The 17,783-nt window shown below is 42.9% G+C and overlaps 1 protein-coding gene across 14 annotated transcripts in view; it reads right to left on the bottom strand.

The window, feature by feature from the left end:
* pkia (cAMP-dependent protein kinase inhibitor alpha) overlaps positions 1–17,783 on the bottom strand; it is a 139,338-nt gene that overhangs the window by 53,401 nt on the left and 68,154 nt on the right. For 4 of the 14 annotated variants that reach the window (XM_087985982.1, XM_087985981.1, XM_087985980.1 and 1 more), the window contains 2 exons: positions 10,074–10,131; positions 8,044–8,137 (listed from right to left, as the gene is read on the bottom strand). The exons of 1 other annotated variant lie outside the window; for it this stretch is intronic. In XM_087985982.1, the coding sequence (XP_087842108.1) occupies positions 8,044–8,137; positions 10,074–10,131 (152 nt within the window). Of the gene's footprint in view, positions 1–8,043; positions 8,142–10,073; positions 10,132–16,016; positions 16,094–17,783 lie in introns of all 14 variants that reach the window. 9 more of the 14 variants (XM_087985988.1, XM_043689119.2, XM_087985990.1 and 6 more) reach the window with 4 other exon arrangements.

Here is a 17,783-nt window from a genome sequence, read left to right as displayed (position 1 = left end):
TCCCAAAAGGGCACAAAGACTTTGGACTATAAGAATCACTGAAACACCACCCTCAAGAGCGGTCGGTTCAGTGGCAACTGGAGGGTGGTAACTCGAGAATTACCTCCATAGGAGAAGACACCCCTGAAACCAGCGGAAGTCCAGATGACATCATCACATGGAGCATGACCAAGTTCTAGTGTGGTGATAAATGATCATCAAACTTAAATTAAAACATAAGATAGATTCGTAGTGTTTATCGTTACTTCATAGTGTATTTATTGTTACAATATTAATTGTGTTGAATAAACAAATATTTTTACTATTATTAAGTAAAATAATAAAGTAAACTATTAATAATAGTTTTACTATTAAGCATCGACTCGGTTCTTTTGCTAGATATAAGCGTTCAAACACAGTGTGTGGCAGGCACGAGTCCCATGTTTGCATCAGTCATAAAGCATTTTACTTAACAACACCAGTTGAAGTCTCTAAAGAAAGATATATTAGCATGTCATTGTTCATATGATTTGTGAGTTATCCCTTAAGATCACAGCAGGAAAAATTATGTTTCCATTTGCTTTAAAAGTATTTGCAACTTGTTGATAGATTATACAAAATAGTCGGTATTGAATGTGTTGGATTTTCTGAAAACTTCAATATAAATAAAATCAATGATTAAAAGCAATTAAGGTGAGGGTGGAAAGTTCAAAGAGGATGTGAGGGTTAAGTTTTTTTACACAGAGAGTGGTAGGAGTATGGAATGGGTGGTAGTGGAGGCAGATACAATAGGGACGTTTAAGGGACTTTTAGTTACGCAAATTAATTTGTAAGGAATGGAGGTGATATGGACTAAGGGCAGGCAGAAAGGATGTCATGTTCGGCATAACACTGTGGGCTGAAGGGCCCGTTCCTGTGCTGTACTTTTGATGCTCTATGTTTAAATACATCATACATGCGATTGCACTGGAATATAAAACTGAAGGAATATCAGTTTAATGAAGAACACCATATTCACCCTGCCAGCTTTCTATTTTCAGGGACAAAATGCTTTGTGGATATACACAGTTAATTCATTTGAGCACTAAGCAGAATGTTGCAGGTATTTTTCATCCATGAAATGGCAACTATTTTTGCACTCTTGAGAATTGTGAACAGTTCTGGATAAGATACAAAGAATGACAGTTGAATCACCAATAAATATCCCAATCTCATAAAGACACAAAGTAGATTTATTAAGTTACAGTCTTGCACTTCTACAATATTTACTCTGAAAAAGATCACTGCAGAAAAGCACCCTCATCGTTCTCTCTTGTCCACACCAATATAGCAGCTGTAGATGATAATACATTGTTTATTATTGTGCAAGAAGACAAACATTAATGACAGCATTGGCCAACCAATCTAAGCCGAGGTATTGTTATTGCTGTAGATCTATTGTGTGCCAATTTTACAACAGACAGGAGATATTGTGCCTCAGTAATTAGATAACATTAACAGCTAACTTAAATTTATAACAGTGCATTTTTTTTCCAAACACAATTGGATTGTTCCGCACAATTCATGATTGCAAGTCAGTGCCTCTGCAGGAGATTTCTGGAACCCCTGCGGGTCCAGAGAATAAAATAAATACCTTCACTATCCTAGATTAGCTTAAGTGACCTGAATGCAATGAGTAAGAGAAGTATCAGACCAGATTCTGTTGGGTTGGAGAAAGAAAGGACTACAGATGCGAGAGATCAGAGTGTGGTACTAGAAAAGCACAGCCGGTCAGGCAGCATCCGAGGAGCAGGAGAGTCAACATTTTGAGTGTAAGCTCTTCATCAGGACTGTAGGGTGTTCTTCCTCCAGGCGTCAGGTGGCTAGAATATGCCTCCTACAAGGAGGTTGAACAGTTCATCAACTTCACAAACACCTTCCACCCTGACCTTAAGTTTCACCTAGACCATTTTGGACACCTCCCTCCCCTTTCTGGACCTCGCCATCTCCATTTCAAGTGACCGACTCAACACGGACACCTACTTCAAACCCACTGATTCCAATGCCTACCAGGACTACACTTCATCCCAACCCTCCTCCTGTAAAAATGGTCTCACTAACTCTCAATTCCTCCACCTCCACCACATCTGCTCCCAGGAGGATCAGTGGGCTGAGAGATAAATATCTAGGTGGGTGGGGCTGGGGGGGGGGAAGGTAGCTGGGAAAGCAATTGGTAAATGAAGGTGGGAAGGTTAAGGTTGATGGGTTGGAGTGGCGGATGGAGCAGATAGGTGGGAAGGAAGATGGACAGGTAGGACAATTCAAGAGGGCAGTGCCGAGTTGGGCAGTTGGATCCAGGATAAGGCAGGGGGAGGGGAGATGAGGAAACTTGTGAAATCAACATTGATTCCATGTGGTTGGACGGTCTCAAGGCAGAGTAAGAGATGTTCTTCCTCTAGGTGTCGGGTCACTAGAATTTGGCAGTAGAGGAGGCCCAGGACTTGCATCGTTGGTGGAGTGGAAGGGGGAGTTGAAGTGTTCAGCCACAGGTTTTTTGGTGCATGTGTCCCAGAGGAGAAGTGCTCTGAAACATTCCACAAGTTGGCGTCGTATGTAGAGGAGACCACATCAAGAGCAACAGATACAGTAGATGACATGCGTGGAGTGAAGGAAAATCTCTGTTAGATGTGGAAGGATCTCTTGGGGCCTTGGATGGAAGTGAGTGAGGAGGGTGTGGGCTCAAGTTTTACACTTCCTGCGGTGGCAAGGGAAGGTGCTAGGCTTGGAGAGTGGGTTGGTAGGGGGCATAGACCTAACAAGGGAGTCGCAGAGGGAAGGGTCTCTGTGGAACGCAAATAGGGGTGGGGAGGAAAATATATCTCTGAGGGTGGGGTCCGTTTGTATATGGCTGAAATGGCACATTACATCCAAACATTGGTGGGGTGAAAGGTGAGGACCAGAGCGATTCTGTCCTTGTTGCGATTAGAGGGGTGGGGTTCAAGGGCAGAGGTGCGGGAAGTGGATGAGATGAGCTGGAGAGCATTGTTGACCACGTGGGAGGGGAAATTGAGGTCCTTGAAGAAGGAGGCTATCTGGAATGTTCTGGAGTGGAACTGATCCTCCTGGGAGCAGATGTGGTGGAGGCGGAGGAATTGAGAGTTAGTGAGACCATTTTTACAGGAGGAGGGTTGGGATGAAGTGTAGTCCTGGTAGGCGTTGGAATCAGTGGGTTTGAAGTAGGTGTCCGTGTTGAGTCGGTCACTTGAAATGGAGATGGCGAGGTCCAGAAAGGGGAGGGAGGTGTCCAAAATGGTCTAGGTGAAACTTAAGGTCAGGGTGGAAGGTGTTTGTGAAGTTGATGAACTGTTCAACCTCCTTGTAGGAGGCATATTCTAGCCACCTGACGCCTAGAGGAAGAACACCTCATCTTCCGCCTTGGGACTCTCTAACCACATGGGATCAATGTCAATTTCACCATTTTCCACATCTCCCCTCCCACTACCTTACCCCAGATCCAATCTTCCAACTTAGCAGCCCCCTCTTGAACTGTCTTATCTGTCCATCTTCCTTCCCACCTATCCGCTCCACCCTCCTCTCCGACATATCACCTCTCCACCTTCATCTAACTATTGCATTCCCAGCCACATTTCCCCCAGCCCCACCCCCACCCCCACTCCCATTTGTCTCACAGATCCCTTGCCCCTCTACCCTCATATTTCTCATTTCTGAGCTTATGCCCGAAACATCAACACTCCTGCTACTCGAATGCTGCCTGACCAGCCTTGCTTTTCCAGCACCGCACGTTTTGACTCAGATTGTGTTGGGTTCCAGATAGAGATTTGAGGCTGGATTTTCCTCATCAAGTCAGGAAGAGTGAATTTTCTCCGATTGCAATCACAAGTTCTTAAAGTCATCCAATTCACTCAGAATAGAACATAGAACATTACAGCGCAGTACAGGCCCTTCGGCCCTCGATGTTGTGCCGACCTGTCATAACAATCTGAAGCCCATCCCACCTACACCGTTCCATGTACATCCATATGCCTGTCCAATGATGACTTAAATGTATTTAAAGTTGGTGAATCTACTACCATTGCAGGCAAAGCATTCCATACCCTTATTACTCTCTGAGTAAAGAAATTACCTCTGACATCTATCCTATATTTATCACCCCTCAATTTAAAGCTATGCCCCCTCGTGCTCACCGTCACCGTACTTGGAAAAAGACTCTCCCTGTCCACCCTATCTAACCCTCTGATTATTAGATTAGATTACTTACAGTGTGGAAACAGGCCCTTCGGCCCAACAAGTCCACACCGACCCGCCGAAGCGCAACCCACCCATACCCCTACATTTACCCCTTTAACCTAACACTACGGGCAATTTAGCATGGCCAATTCACCTGACCTGCACATCTTTGGACTGTGGGAGGAAACCGGAGCACCTGGAGGAAACCCACGCAGACACAGGGAGAATGTGCAAACTCCACACAGTCAGTCGCCTGAGTCGGGAATTGAACCCGGGTCTCTGGCACTGTGAGGCAGCAGTGCTAACCACTGTGCCACCGTGCCGCCCTAAATGTCTCTATTAAGTCACCTCTCAATCTTCGTCTCTCTAACGAAAACAGCCTCAAGTCCCTCAACCTTTCCTCGTAAGACCTTCCTTCCATACCAGGTAACATCCTAGTAAATCTCCTCTGCACCCTTTGCAAAGCTTCCACATCCTTCTTATAATGCGGTGACCAGAACTGTACACAATACTCCAAATGCGGCCGCGCCAGAGTTTTGTACAGCTGCAGCATAACCTCACGATTCCGGAACTCGATCCCTCTATTAATAAAAGCTAAAACAGTGTATGCCTTCTTAACAACCCTGTCAACCTGGGTGGCAACTTTCAAGGATCTGTGTACATGGACACTGAGATCTCTCTGCTCACCTACACTATCAAGAATCTTACCATTAGCCCAGTACTTTGCATTCCGCTTACTCTGACCAAAGTGAATCACCTCACACTTGTTCGCATTAAACTCCATTTGCCACCTCTCAGCCCAGCTCTGCAGCTTATCTATGTCTCTCTGTAACCTACAACATCCTTCGTCACTATCCACAACTCCACCGACCTTAGTGTTGTCTGCAAAATTTACTAACCCACCCTTCTACGCCCTCATCCAGGTCGTTTATAAAAATGATGAACAGCAGTGGACCCAGCACTGACCCTGTAGTACACCACTAGTAACTGGACTCCAGGATGAACATTTCCCACCAACCACTACCTTCTATCTTCTTTCAGCAAGTCAATTACTGATCCAAATTGTTATATCTCCCACAATCCCGTTCCTCCGCATTTTGTACAATAGCCTACCTTATCGAACGCCTTGCTGAAATCCATCTACACCACATCAACCGGTTTACTCTCATCTACCTGTTTGGTCACCTTCTCAAAGAACTCAATAAGGTTTGTAAGGCACGCCCTACCCTTCACAACACCGTGCTGATTATCCCTAATCAAATTATTCTTTCCTAGATGATTATAAATCCTATCTCTTATAACCTTTTCCAACACTTTACCAACAACTGAAATAAGGCTCACTGGTCTATAATTACCAGGGTTGTCTCTACTCCCCTTCTTGAACAGGGGAACCACATTTATTATCCTCCAGTCTTCTGGCACTATTCCTGTAGACAATGAGGATTTAAAGATCAATGCCAAAGGCTTGGCAATCTCCTCTCTGGTTTCCCAGAGGATCCTAGGATAAATCCCATCCGGCCCAGGGGACTTATCTATTTTCACACTCTGCAGGATTTCTAATACCTCTTCCTTGTGACCTCAATCCCACCTAGTCTAGTAGCCTGTATCTTAGTATTCTCCTTGACAACATTTTCTAGAGTGAATACTGTCGAAAAATATTCACTTAGTGCTTCCCCTATCTCCTCTGACTCCACACACAACTTCCCACTACTATCCTTGATTGGCCCTAATCTTACTCTCGTCATTCTTTTATTCCTTAGATATCTATAGAAAGCCTGAGAGTTACCCTGATCCTATCTGCCAACAACTCCTCATGTTTCCTCCTGGCTCTTCTGAGCTCTCTCTTTAGGTCTTTCCTGGCTACCTTGTAACCCTCAACTGCCCTAACTGAGCCTTCACATCTCATCCTTCTTCCTCTTGACCAGAGATTCCACTTCCTTTGTAAACCACGGCTCCCGCGCTCTACAGCTTCCTCCCTGCCTGACAGGTACATACTTTTCGAGGACACACAGGAGCTTTTCCTTGAATACGCTCCACATTTCTAATGTGCCCATCCCCTGCAGTTTCCTTCCCCATTCTATGCTTCCTAAATCTTGCCTAACCGCATAGTAATTGCCTTTCCCCCAGCTGTAACTCTTGCCCAGTGGTATACACCTATCCCTTTCTATCACTAAAGTAAACATAACAGAATTGTGATCGCTATCACCAAAGTGCTCACCTACTTCCAAATCTAACACCTGGTCAGGCTCATTACCTAGTACCAAATCTAATGTGGCTTTGCTCCTTGTAGGCCTGTCTACATACTGTGTCAGGAAGCCCTCCTGCACACACTGGACAAAACTGACCCATCTATAGTACTCGTACTATAGTGTTCCCAGTCAATATTTGGAAAGCTGAAGTCCCCCATGACAACTACCCTGTCTCTCTCACTCCTATCAGGAATCATCTTTGCTGTCCTTTCCTCTACATCTCTGGAACTATTCGGAGGCCTCTAGAAAACTCCCAACAGGGTGACCTCTCCTTTCATGTTTCTAACCTCAGTTGACGAATCCCCAAACATCCTTTCTGCAACTGTAATACTGTCCTTGACCAACAATGCCACACCTCCCCCTCTTTTAGCATCTTCTCTGTTCTCACTGAAACACCTAAATCCTGGAACCTGCAACAACCATTCGTGTCTCTGCTCTATCCATGTCTCCGAAATGGCCACAACATCGAACTCCTAGGTACCAACCCATGCTGCAAGTTCACCCACCTTTTTCCGGATGCTCCTGGCATTGAAGTAGACACACTTCAAACCAACTTCTTGCTTGGCGATGCCATCTTGCATCCCTGAAACTTGATTTCGGCTCTCCCTACTCTCAACCTTTTCTATACTCGAACTACAATTTTGGTTCCTGTTCCCCCTGCTGGATTAGTTTAAACCCACCCCAATAGCCTTAGTGAATTTCCCCCCCAGGATATTGGTACCCCTTGGGGTATCTTACAGAATCAAGATCAGACTGCAGTCATGGCTACTGTCCCAAAGCAAGTGTGAGGTAATAGATGTTCTGGCTGACAGGTTAGGAGGTCTATATCCACTCATTGCAAAATTGGTCCAGTGCTTGACCCGGTTGTTAAACTGCCTTGCCCTCCCCTTCCTCGTTCTTCCATCCCCCACATGTCTCCTTCATAATCCACTTGCCTCCTCCATGTTATTTGCCTAATACCGACTAGGCACACTATAATGCCATAACACCTGGAAGTCTTTTGAAATGCTCAGGAAGTAAAACAAAAGCTATTCAAATTCCACTTGAATAAAATTGTTCATCTTAGCAACTCATAACACTGTTAATCAAATAAACAGCCATTGAATCACCCTTAAAAAAATCTCATCTGAAGTTCTCCAATATATTCATGAAGGAGTTGTAAGGCACTGTTGATAATTTGAAAAAGCTTTCAGGACTCAACATAATACAATCTTTGAAGTTGCGAGAGCAGATATTTCTTTTTTAAAAAGGTTCAGTGAAGTTTCAATTAAAGAATTCTAGCATCTCTTCAATATTTTTTGTCGACGGTCAATAGATCTCAGAACTGTGTCTCATCATAAAATTCAAACCACAATGTCTAAATGACCCATTTAATTAGATACACACTAATATTGAATAGCAAAGGTACACTTTATCCATGGGACAAAATTTTCTCTTTTATATAAACACTTACACACCGCTGCTTAATTTGAAGAGCACTTACCTTTTAAAGTCAAAGCTCAATTTTCAATCACTACATTAAAAGCATTCATAGATCATCATTACCACACTATGACATTTGAAAAAGATATGACTTTGTAAACTTTACCTGTTAAAAGGTTCCCAACTCCACAGCAGGGTTCTCCCAAGGTTAACAAACTGAATTGAACTGATCTGGATTCCCACAGCTTTGAAGAATCCACCTGCCTTGACAAAAATACCAATGTCAGAGAAAACTGTATCTGCAGCAGGAATTTAAATGGCAATCCTGACGTTTGTGAGTGATTCCCAATTTCTAATGTCTGTTGAAGGCAACTGCTGAGGACAACTGTTAAGCTGCCCTATCAGTAAAGCAGTATGCATAATGAAGGCACACACACCAGGCAAATGATATAGCACACTGCAATCCAGATGAGGCCTAGCATTTAAACCATTCTGTATCTGAAATGTTGGTTTTTAAGTCTACTTTGCATCACCTGCTTGCCTAAAACCCAATGGGAATCAATTTTGCTCCATTTTTTTGGCCCAATGGTATATATTGCATAATGTTTGAACCTTACCTTTTTTTTATTCCTCTACTTAATAGCAAGAATTATTGCAATATTTTAATTTTTAACTTTGTTCTTTCTTTCCACCATGTTCTTATGATTCTACAGCTAGGAACTTGTACCCAAGATGGAGCGGTATGTGGCGAGATTATACACTTTTCACTTAACTCCTGCACTTCTGTGTTTGAGTACACGTGACAATAAAATCTAAATCTAAGTCTACTCCATAGTCTGTACCACTTCGAAGAGTTGGCAGACATTTTCATCAGACACTCAAGTGGCTCATTCTATTCATAGCACAACCTTTGAAAATTGACAAGAAAGTTAGAAAGCTGTTACGCTAAATTAGCGCAAAGGAAATAATAAGTGTTTGAAACTCAAGCAACAGATTATCATATATGTAATTAAAAACAAAAAGGGCAATAAATAGTAGAAGAGACTCGCCAGAATTTTTTGTAATGCAATGTATAGAATTGCCATCTTGATTTTTGCCTAAAGTATTGAGCTAAATTGGAAAAGACTTTGAATTCTCAAGTCAGGAGATGTGTCTCATCCTCTGCTGGGCCTATTGCTGATTGGCAGAATACCAACCTAATAATATCCAAATAGAGATTTGATAGCAAGCACAGGATTCTAATTGTCATTTAAGGCATTAACAGAATGCGTATGCTTTCCCCATTGCTAAGAGATGCACAAGCCCAAAGTCTCACATTTTCCCTCAGGCTTGACAAACAACTCCAGGTCCTTCTGCCATAACACACATTTCATCAGCACACATTGGTCATAAAACAATTGGTGAATCGTGGACTTTTTTGGATAACGCAAACTTTCTCTGGAACAGGTACACCGATTTTCTATAAGCGATTTTCTTCAGTGTGATTTTCTATAGCGGTTTTCCAATGCACAATTTTGTACAGCGGTTTTCCATTGAAAGCCACCATATAGATGCAGTGAGCTATTAGGAAGGCTAATGGAATGTTATAGTGGTTTTCCATAGTGTAATTTTCTACAGTGGTTCTCCATAGCACAATTTTTTACTGGGATTTTCCACAGTGTGCTTTTCTACATTGGTTTTCCATAGCACAATTTTCTACAGCAGTTTTCTACAGCGTGATTTTCTTTAGCGGTTTTCCACAGTGTGACAGCGATTTTCTACAGCGGTTTTCCATAGTGTGATTTTCTACAGCAGATTTCCACAGCGTGATTTCCTACAGTGGTTTTCCACAGCGTGATTTTCACAGCGGTTTTTCATAGTGTGATTTTCTATAGTGGTTTCCCACAGCGTGATTTTCTACAGCGGTTTCCCACAGCGTGACTTTCTACAGCGGTTTTTTACAGTGTGACTTTCTACAGCGGTTTTCCACAGTGTGATTTTCACAGCGATCCTCTTCAGTGTGATTTTCATAGCATGATGTTCTGTAACCCAAGGTTGTAGAGGAACAAACTGTCACGCTACAGCAGAATCATCTGTACAGCAGCTTCTATTCCAGGTCGCTCCTGTTGTCTCAGAATGGCTCAGTTTTAAAAGGGAGAAGAACAGGCAAAGAAAGCACATGGCAAGGTCATTGCAGGAGAGAGAGAGAGAGAGTACCTGCCCAGTTACTGCCTTTGCTGTTTGAATTCATGTATCGCTGGACATCGGAGTGCATCTGGGAAAATTAACAAACAGTGAAATTCACAACTAACCTTGGAGGAACTGTTTAGGCAAAGTTCACAGCACAGAATCAGATAAGTTAATCGTTGCTTTTAAGTGTGGCCTACAGAGAATCTGCAGTATGGAGTAGAGTGGGTTCTATCTTGATTATATGTTTTTGGAAATATGTCTCTGATTAAATTTAAAATATAAGTCATAACTATTAATTTAACCTGGGGCAGTGTTTGCAGAGGAATAAGGTGGTGTTATTTTTCTGGATCCGTAGATTTTGAAGGATTAAAAATGGCCTTAGTACAGTGAGATGTACTTCTTGTCAGATGTGGGAGTTTAAAGAGAGTTTAAGGGTTACTGCGGATTATATCTGCCATAAATGCTGTTGGCTGTGAATCTTATCAGATCGAATGGATCAGTTGGAGAGACAGTTAGAAGCAATGAGGAATTTGCAACAGCAACAGTATGTGATGGATGGCAGTTATAAGGGGCAAAGTGTCAGATACAGTCACATGGATGCGTTAACTCCAGGAAAGGTAAGAGAGGCAGGAGGCTTGTGCAGGAGTCTTTTGTTTGCTGTTATGCTGTTTTGGAAAATGTAGGGGGTGATGGATTCTCAGGGGAATGTAGCACGAACAGCCAAGTTTCTGGTATTGAGACTGGCTCTAATGCAACAAGGGGTACATCGGCTTCCAAGGGATCAATTGTGTTTGGGGATTCTGTAGTCCGAGGTACAGACAGATGTTTCTGTGTCCAGCAGCGATAAAGCAGAATGGTGTGCTGCTTCCCTGGTGCCAGGATCAAGGACGTCTCAGAGAGGGTGCAGAATGTTCTCTCGGGGGAGAGGGGCCAGCAAGAGGTCATTGTCCACATTGGAACCAACGATATAGGAAGGGAAAAGGTTGAGATTCTGAAGGGAGATTACAGAGAGTTAGGCAGAAATTTAAAAAGGAGGTCCTCAAGAGTAGTAATATCTAGATTACTCCCAGTGCTATGAGCTAGCGAGGGCAGGAATAGGAGGATAGAGCAGATGAATGCATGGCTGAGGAGCTGGTGTATGGGAGGAGGATTCACATTTTTGGATCATTGGAATCTCTTTTGGGGTAGAAGTAACCTGCACAAGAAGGACGGATTGCACCTAAATTGGAAGGGGACTAATATACTGGCAGGGAAATTTGCTAGAGCTGCTCGGGAAGATTTAAACTAGTAAGGGGGGGGGGGGGGGGGGGTGGGACCCAGGGAGATAGTGAGGAAAGAGATCAATCTGAGACTGGTACAGTTGAGAACAGAAGCGAGTCAAACAGTCAAGGCAGGAAGGGAGAAGGTAGGACTAATAAATTAAACTGCATTTATTTCAATGCAAGGGGCCTAACAGGGAAGGCAGATGAACTCAGGGCATGGTTAGGAACATGGGACTGGGATATCATAGCAATTACAGAAACATGGCTCAGGGATGGGCAGGACTGGCAGCTTAATGTTCCAGGATAAAAATGCTACAGGAAGGACAGAAATGGAGGCAAGACAGGAGGGGGAGTGGCATTTTTGATAAGGGATAGCATTACAGCTGTGCTGAGGGAGGATATTCCCGGAAATACATCCTGGGAAGTTATTTGGGTGGAACTGAGAAATAAGAAAGGGATGATAACCTGATTGGGATTGGATTAGAGATCCCCAATAGCCTGAGGGAAAATTAAAAACAAACTTGTAAGGAGATCTCAGCTATCTGTAAGAATGATAGGGTGGTTATGGTAGGGGATTTTAACTTTCCAAACATAGACTGGGACTGCCATAGTGTTAAGAGTTTAGATGGAGAGAAATTTGTTAAGTGCGTACAAGACAATTTTATGATTCAGTATGTGGATGTACCTGCTCAAGAAGGTGCAAAACTTGACCAACTCTTGGGAAATAAGGCAGGGCAGGTGACTGAGGTGTCAATGGGGGAGCACTTTGAGGCCAGCGACCATAATTCTATTAGATTTAAAATAATGATGGAAAAGGATAGACCAGATCTAAAAGTTGAAGTTCTAAATTGGACAAAGGCCAATTTTGACGGCATTAGGTAAGAACTTTCGAAAGCTGATTGGGGGCAGATGTTCGCAGGTACAGGGACGGCTGGAAAATGGGAAGCCTTCAGAAATGAGATAACAAGAATCCAGAAAAAGTGTATTCCTGTTAGGGTGAAAGGAAAGGCTGGTAGGTATAGGGAACACTGGATGACTAAAGAAATTGAGGGTTTGGTTAAGAAAAAGAAGGAAGCATATGTCAGGTATAGACAGGATAGATCGAGTGAATCCTTAGAGGAGTATAAAGGAAGTAGGAGCATACTTTAAAGGGAATCAGGAGGGCAAAAAGGGGACATGAGATAGCTTTGGCAAATAGAATTAAGGAGAATCCAAAGAGTTTTTACAAATACATTACTGACAAAAGGGTAACTGGGGAGAGAATAGGGCCCCTCAAAGATCAGCAAGGCGGTCTTTGTGTGGAGCCGCAGAAAATGGGGGAGATACTAAATGAGTATTTTGCATCAGTATTTACTGTGGAAAGGGATATGGAAAATATAGACTGTAGGGAAATAGATGGTGACATCTTGCAAAATGTCCATATTACAGAGGAGGAAGTGCTGGATGTCTTGAAACGGGCAAAAGTGGATAAATAAACAGGACCTGATCAGGTGCACCCGAGAACTCTGTGGGAAGCTAGAGAAGTAATTACTGGGCTTCTTGCTGAGATATTGGTATAGTCACAGGTGAGGAGCCGGAAAACTGGAGGTTGGTTAATGTGGTGCCAATGTTTAAGAAGGGTAGTAAGCTCAAGTCAGGGATATATAGACCAGTGAGCCTGACCTCAGTGGTGGGCAAGTTTTTGGAGGGAATCCTGAGGGACAGAATGTACATGTATTTGGAAAGGCAAGGACTGATTAGGGATAGTCAACATGACTTTGTGTGTGGGAAATCATGTCTCACAAGCTTGATTGAGTTTTTTGAGGAAGTAACAAAGAGGATTGATGAGGGCAGAGTGGTAGATGTGATCTATATGGACTTCAGTAAGGTGTTCGACAAGGTTCCCCATGGGAGACTGATCTCACGGAATACAGGGAGAACTAGCAATTTGGAGACAGAACTGGCTCAAAGGTAGAAGACAGAGGGTGGTGGTGGAGGGTTGTTTTTCAGACTGGAGGCCTGTGACCAGTGGAGTGCCACAAGGATCGGTGCGGGGTCATCTACTTTTTGTCATTTACATAAATGATTTGGATGTGAGCATAAGAGGTACAGTTAGTAGGTTTGCAGATGACACCAAAATTGGAGGTGTAGTAGACAGTGAAGAGGGTTACCTCAGATTACAACAGGATCTTGACCAGATGGGCCAATGGGCTGAGAAGTGGCAGATGGAGTTTGATTAAGATAAATGCGAGATGCTGCATTTTGGGAAAGCAAATCTTAGCAGGATTTATACACTTAATGGTAAGGTCCTAGGGAGTGTTGCTGAACAAAGAGACCTTGCAGTGCAGGTTCATAGCTCCTTGAAAGTGGAGTCGCAGGTAGATAGGATAGTGAAGAAGGCGTTTGGTATGTTTTCCTCTTTTGGTCAGAGTATTGAGTACAGCCGTTGGGAGGTCATGTTGCGGCTGTACAGGACATTGGTTAGGCCACTGTTGGAATATTGCGTGCAATTCTGGTCTCCTTCCTATTGGAAAGGTGTTGTGAAACTTGAAAGGTTCAGAAAAGATTTATAAGGATGCTGCTAGGTTTGGAGGATTTGAGCTATACGGAGCGGCTGAACAGGCTGGGGCTGTTTTCCCTGGAGTGTTGGAGGCTGAGGGGTGACCTTATAGAGGTTTACAAAATTATGAGGCGCATGGATAGGGTAAATAGACAAAGTCTTTTCCCTGGGGTTGGGGAGTCCAGAACTTGAGGGCATAGGTTTAGGGTGAGAGGGGAAAGATATAAAAGAGACCTAAGGGGCAATTTTTTCACACAGAGGGTGGTACGTGTATGGAATGAGCTGCCAGAGGAAGTGGTGGAGGCTGGTACAATTACAACATTTAAAAGGCATTTGGATGGGTATATGAATAGGAAGGGTTTGGAGGGATATGCGCCAGATGCTGGCAGGTGGGACTAGATTGGGTTGGGATATCTGGTCGGCATGGGCAGGTTGGACTGAAGGGTCTGTTTCCATGCTGTACATCTCTATGGCTCTATGACTCTATGGCTCCATCCTCACACTCTCCTCTGTATGGTATTGTTACTTAATACTGGCAAAGGTTTCTCTTTGGAGGATGTAGTGCAGCATCAAGAAGCACATGGAAGATATTGCAATCTTTCAGAAGGATTTTTCTCGCAACCATTAAGTTGGTGTATTTATGACTGGAACTTCTCAGACCAATGTTCTTGGTGGCCAATGGCCACGAGCCACTTTCATTTTCGATGCACTGCCTATGATTTACTTAAAGGTTAACTAAACCATGGGTAGGAATACTGATAAGATTTATGCCCCCAAGTCATTGTTACTTGTTCCGTAAGTTTTATCATTTTCTTTCATGTTCAGCAACTTGTTCTTATTGTCTGCTTTCGACTTTCTCTGAGCCATAAAAATACAAAATTCAGCTATTGCAAGTTTAGTATGAGAATCAAACCAAGAACCTGCCCAAATCTAAAAGCTGCTAGGAATTTTGTACTGAATTATTAGCAACGTTTGACATATCAATCTTAATAAAACGCTTCCTTTCACTGTGCCTTACCCTTCAAATGACCAGCTCCCTCAATAATTGCCCTTAAAATATACAACAAACAAGTCTGCAGATGTGTTCCTTAGCAAATGGTTACCTTGTAATAAATGAGTCAACAGCTACTGCTCCTGTCTGTTTTATCATCTTTCTTGAGCCATCACAAGCACTGATTTTCCCCTTATTCATTTGATACCATAGCAACTCAGTAATATTCCGTTTCATTGAGATGGCTATTCATATCATTGCAAAAAAAACATGAGCTAGCAGTTGCGAAAGATAGTCTGACCCATGTTGTTTCTGACATCTAATTTTAGATTAGTTTACACTTTGTAAGATACTATTAAGCTATCTAAAGATTTTTACTCAAAGCAAACCCAGTGCAGGGTCACTTACTGACTTAACCATTATCTTGTGTTTTATCTCACTAAAACTCAAATGCACTTCATATATTTGTTTCTTTCAATTCTCCTCTCCACCACTAGGAAACTAGATGGTGCAATTTTCCGACAAGTGAAGCAGGATGGGTACCTGACAGCTGCCATTCACTGAGTACTTCTCTTGGTCATGGTAAGGTGTTGGTGCTTTGTCAATATGGATGAGGGTTTGAGGGGGATGGAGTGTGCAGGGCCATTGTTGTGAAGCAGCATTGACATGATGGCCAAGACAAGCACTGGAGCTTTAATGAGATAAAATGCAAGATAATTGGGTAATTTTCATTTGAGGGCGAGTCTCTGAAGTCACCATTTAAGACTCAAGGGGAAAATCAGAAAATGTTGGCACACAAGTACAAACATTGGCAATTTGCCATTGTCCCTCATTGGTGATGCAATGGCACAACAGCCACAAAGCACATGGTCAACACTCCCTCGCATATAATAATCTTATTCATCATTACAACAATTGGAAGACTTTTGGATGGATACATGAGTAGGAAAGGTTAGGAAGGCTTTGGGCGAGGAGCAGGCATGTGGGACTAGTTTAGTTTGGGATTATGTTTGTCACAGGCTGGTTGGACTGAAGGGTCTGTTTCTGTGCTGTATGATTCTCTGACTCTATGACACCCGGATCACTGCTTAACGAAAAGGCCACATGGTTTATTTCAAATATAACCTGTCCGAAGATCCTCTCAGACCCCCAAAATACTTTCACCAATGCCCAGTGACCTGTATCTCGTTATTGTCCAGAAGGTGCACATCACATAAGCATTTGGGCAAGTCCTAACATGAGCTGTCTTGACCGCCTGCAAAGGGAACACAAAGGAGATGAATACTGGCTGCAGTTCACTTCCACAATGTAAACTAAATGCTGTTAACTTGAGTCTGACAGTCCGTGGTCGTCTTCTGCACCCAGTTATCATCTACTTTCTATATCTATACTATTTTTAATCTAGTGTATATACCTATCTAATCTACAAAAGGTCCTGTCTGTCTTGTAGCACTTAGTGCAGCTGAGTGAAGACCTCATTTATTGCCTTGGAAGGGTGTACTAGTAGATCACAAACCATTGCCAGACACTCAAGCCTCATTTCGGATGAAGAGTTATGCCCAAAACGTCGTCTCTCCTGCTCCTCAGATGCTGCCTGACCTGCTGTGCTTTCCCAGCAACACACTTTCGACTCTGATCTCCGGCATCTGCATTCTCCACTTTCTCCAAGCTTTACTTCCTTGACCAACTGCAGAGATGTATTAGTTGTGTGCTGTTGATGATGTGACTATTTCATGAATAAAACAATTTATTAAATACATTCATTTTCTTTGAGTACTAAACCATGTTTGAAATTCAAAGCCATTATAAACACTTAGAGCTATCAATCAATTAGAACATAGAACAATAGAACATAGAACAATACAGCACAGAACAGGCCCTTCGGCCCACGATGTTGTGCCGAACATTTGTCCTAGCTAAATTGTACAGTACTAATTCTGTAATGGTAACGCTCAGGCTTATATTAACAGATGACTGGTAATAGCAGCCTTTTGGTTTAAATTGAAAGAGCCCAGGGATTTAAGTAACTTGACAATTTTTAGCTATAAGTTATGGTCATTCATGTCTACTTTTAATGATTTCAGAGGGTACCTTACATTTCCTAAACGGCATCTGACATAGAGTCATAGAGATGTACAGCACAGAAATAGACCCTTTGGTCCGACTTGTCCATGCCAACCAGAAATCCCAACCCAATCTAGTCCCACCTGCCAGCACCCGGCCCATATCCCTCCAAACCCTTCCTATTCATATACCTATCCAGATGCCTTTTAAATGTCAAAAGTATCTGAACTCTCCCAAAGGGGTCCCGGACCTATCCAAAATGATTTCTTCCCTCTCTTAAAGGGTACTATGTTCCTCCAAATGACTCTGGCAGCTTTTTATCGATTATTCAAATACTGCAATTTTACATGCGCAGAATCACAGACGTGCAAACTACAACTCACTCTGTATTCGAGCTCCCATCCCAATGAAAATGATGTGTGTTGGATTTGGCTCAGGACTTCTGGAATACAGCCCCTATCATTTTGATGATAGTCAGATACCCCTTATATCTCAGCAAAAGCCCAGTCCTGAATGTGTAAGGAAGATACATTCTGGTTATAGATCACGACAACACCATGTCCTAGTGTTCCATTAGTGTAGGTTAGGGGTCGAATGTCACATTGAACCGACATTTCCCCAGCTGGATGAGTTCCTAGTGTCAGCTGGGTTGCAACATGAGATGTTGCATGCAGGAGTGAGGTTGTTTGATGATGAGTCATAGGCTACTTTCATCAATAGCCAGACAATCAATAGCTGGTTGAAGAGTAATATTGCATGAGTCTGTCTTGTGTGAAATGGTCTGAAGAAAGTATGTAAATGAGTTATCAACCTTTGCTCTTGTCTGCATGACTGGAAATGTTCAGAAGCACAAACATTCAGCAGAAATTGTAAATTTAAGG

The sequence above is a fragment of the Chiloscyllium plagiosum genome, unplaced genomic scaffold, assembly GCF_037043375.1.
Source record: "Chiloscyllium plagiosum isolate Xiang-an unplaced genomic scaffold, Cpla_swu_hap1 HiC_scaffold_4, whole genome shotgun sequence".
In the NCBI taxonomy this organism is placed as follows: domain Eukaryota; kingdom Metazoa; phylum Chordata; class Chondrichthyes; order Orectolobiformes; family Hemiscylliidae; genus Chiloscyllium; species Chiloscyllium plagiosum.
The sequence above is the reverse complement of the archived record's forward strand: the minus strand, read 5'-3'. Positions and strand labels throughout refer to the sequence as shown.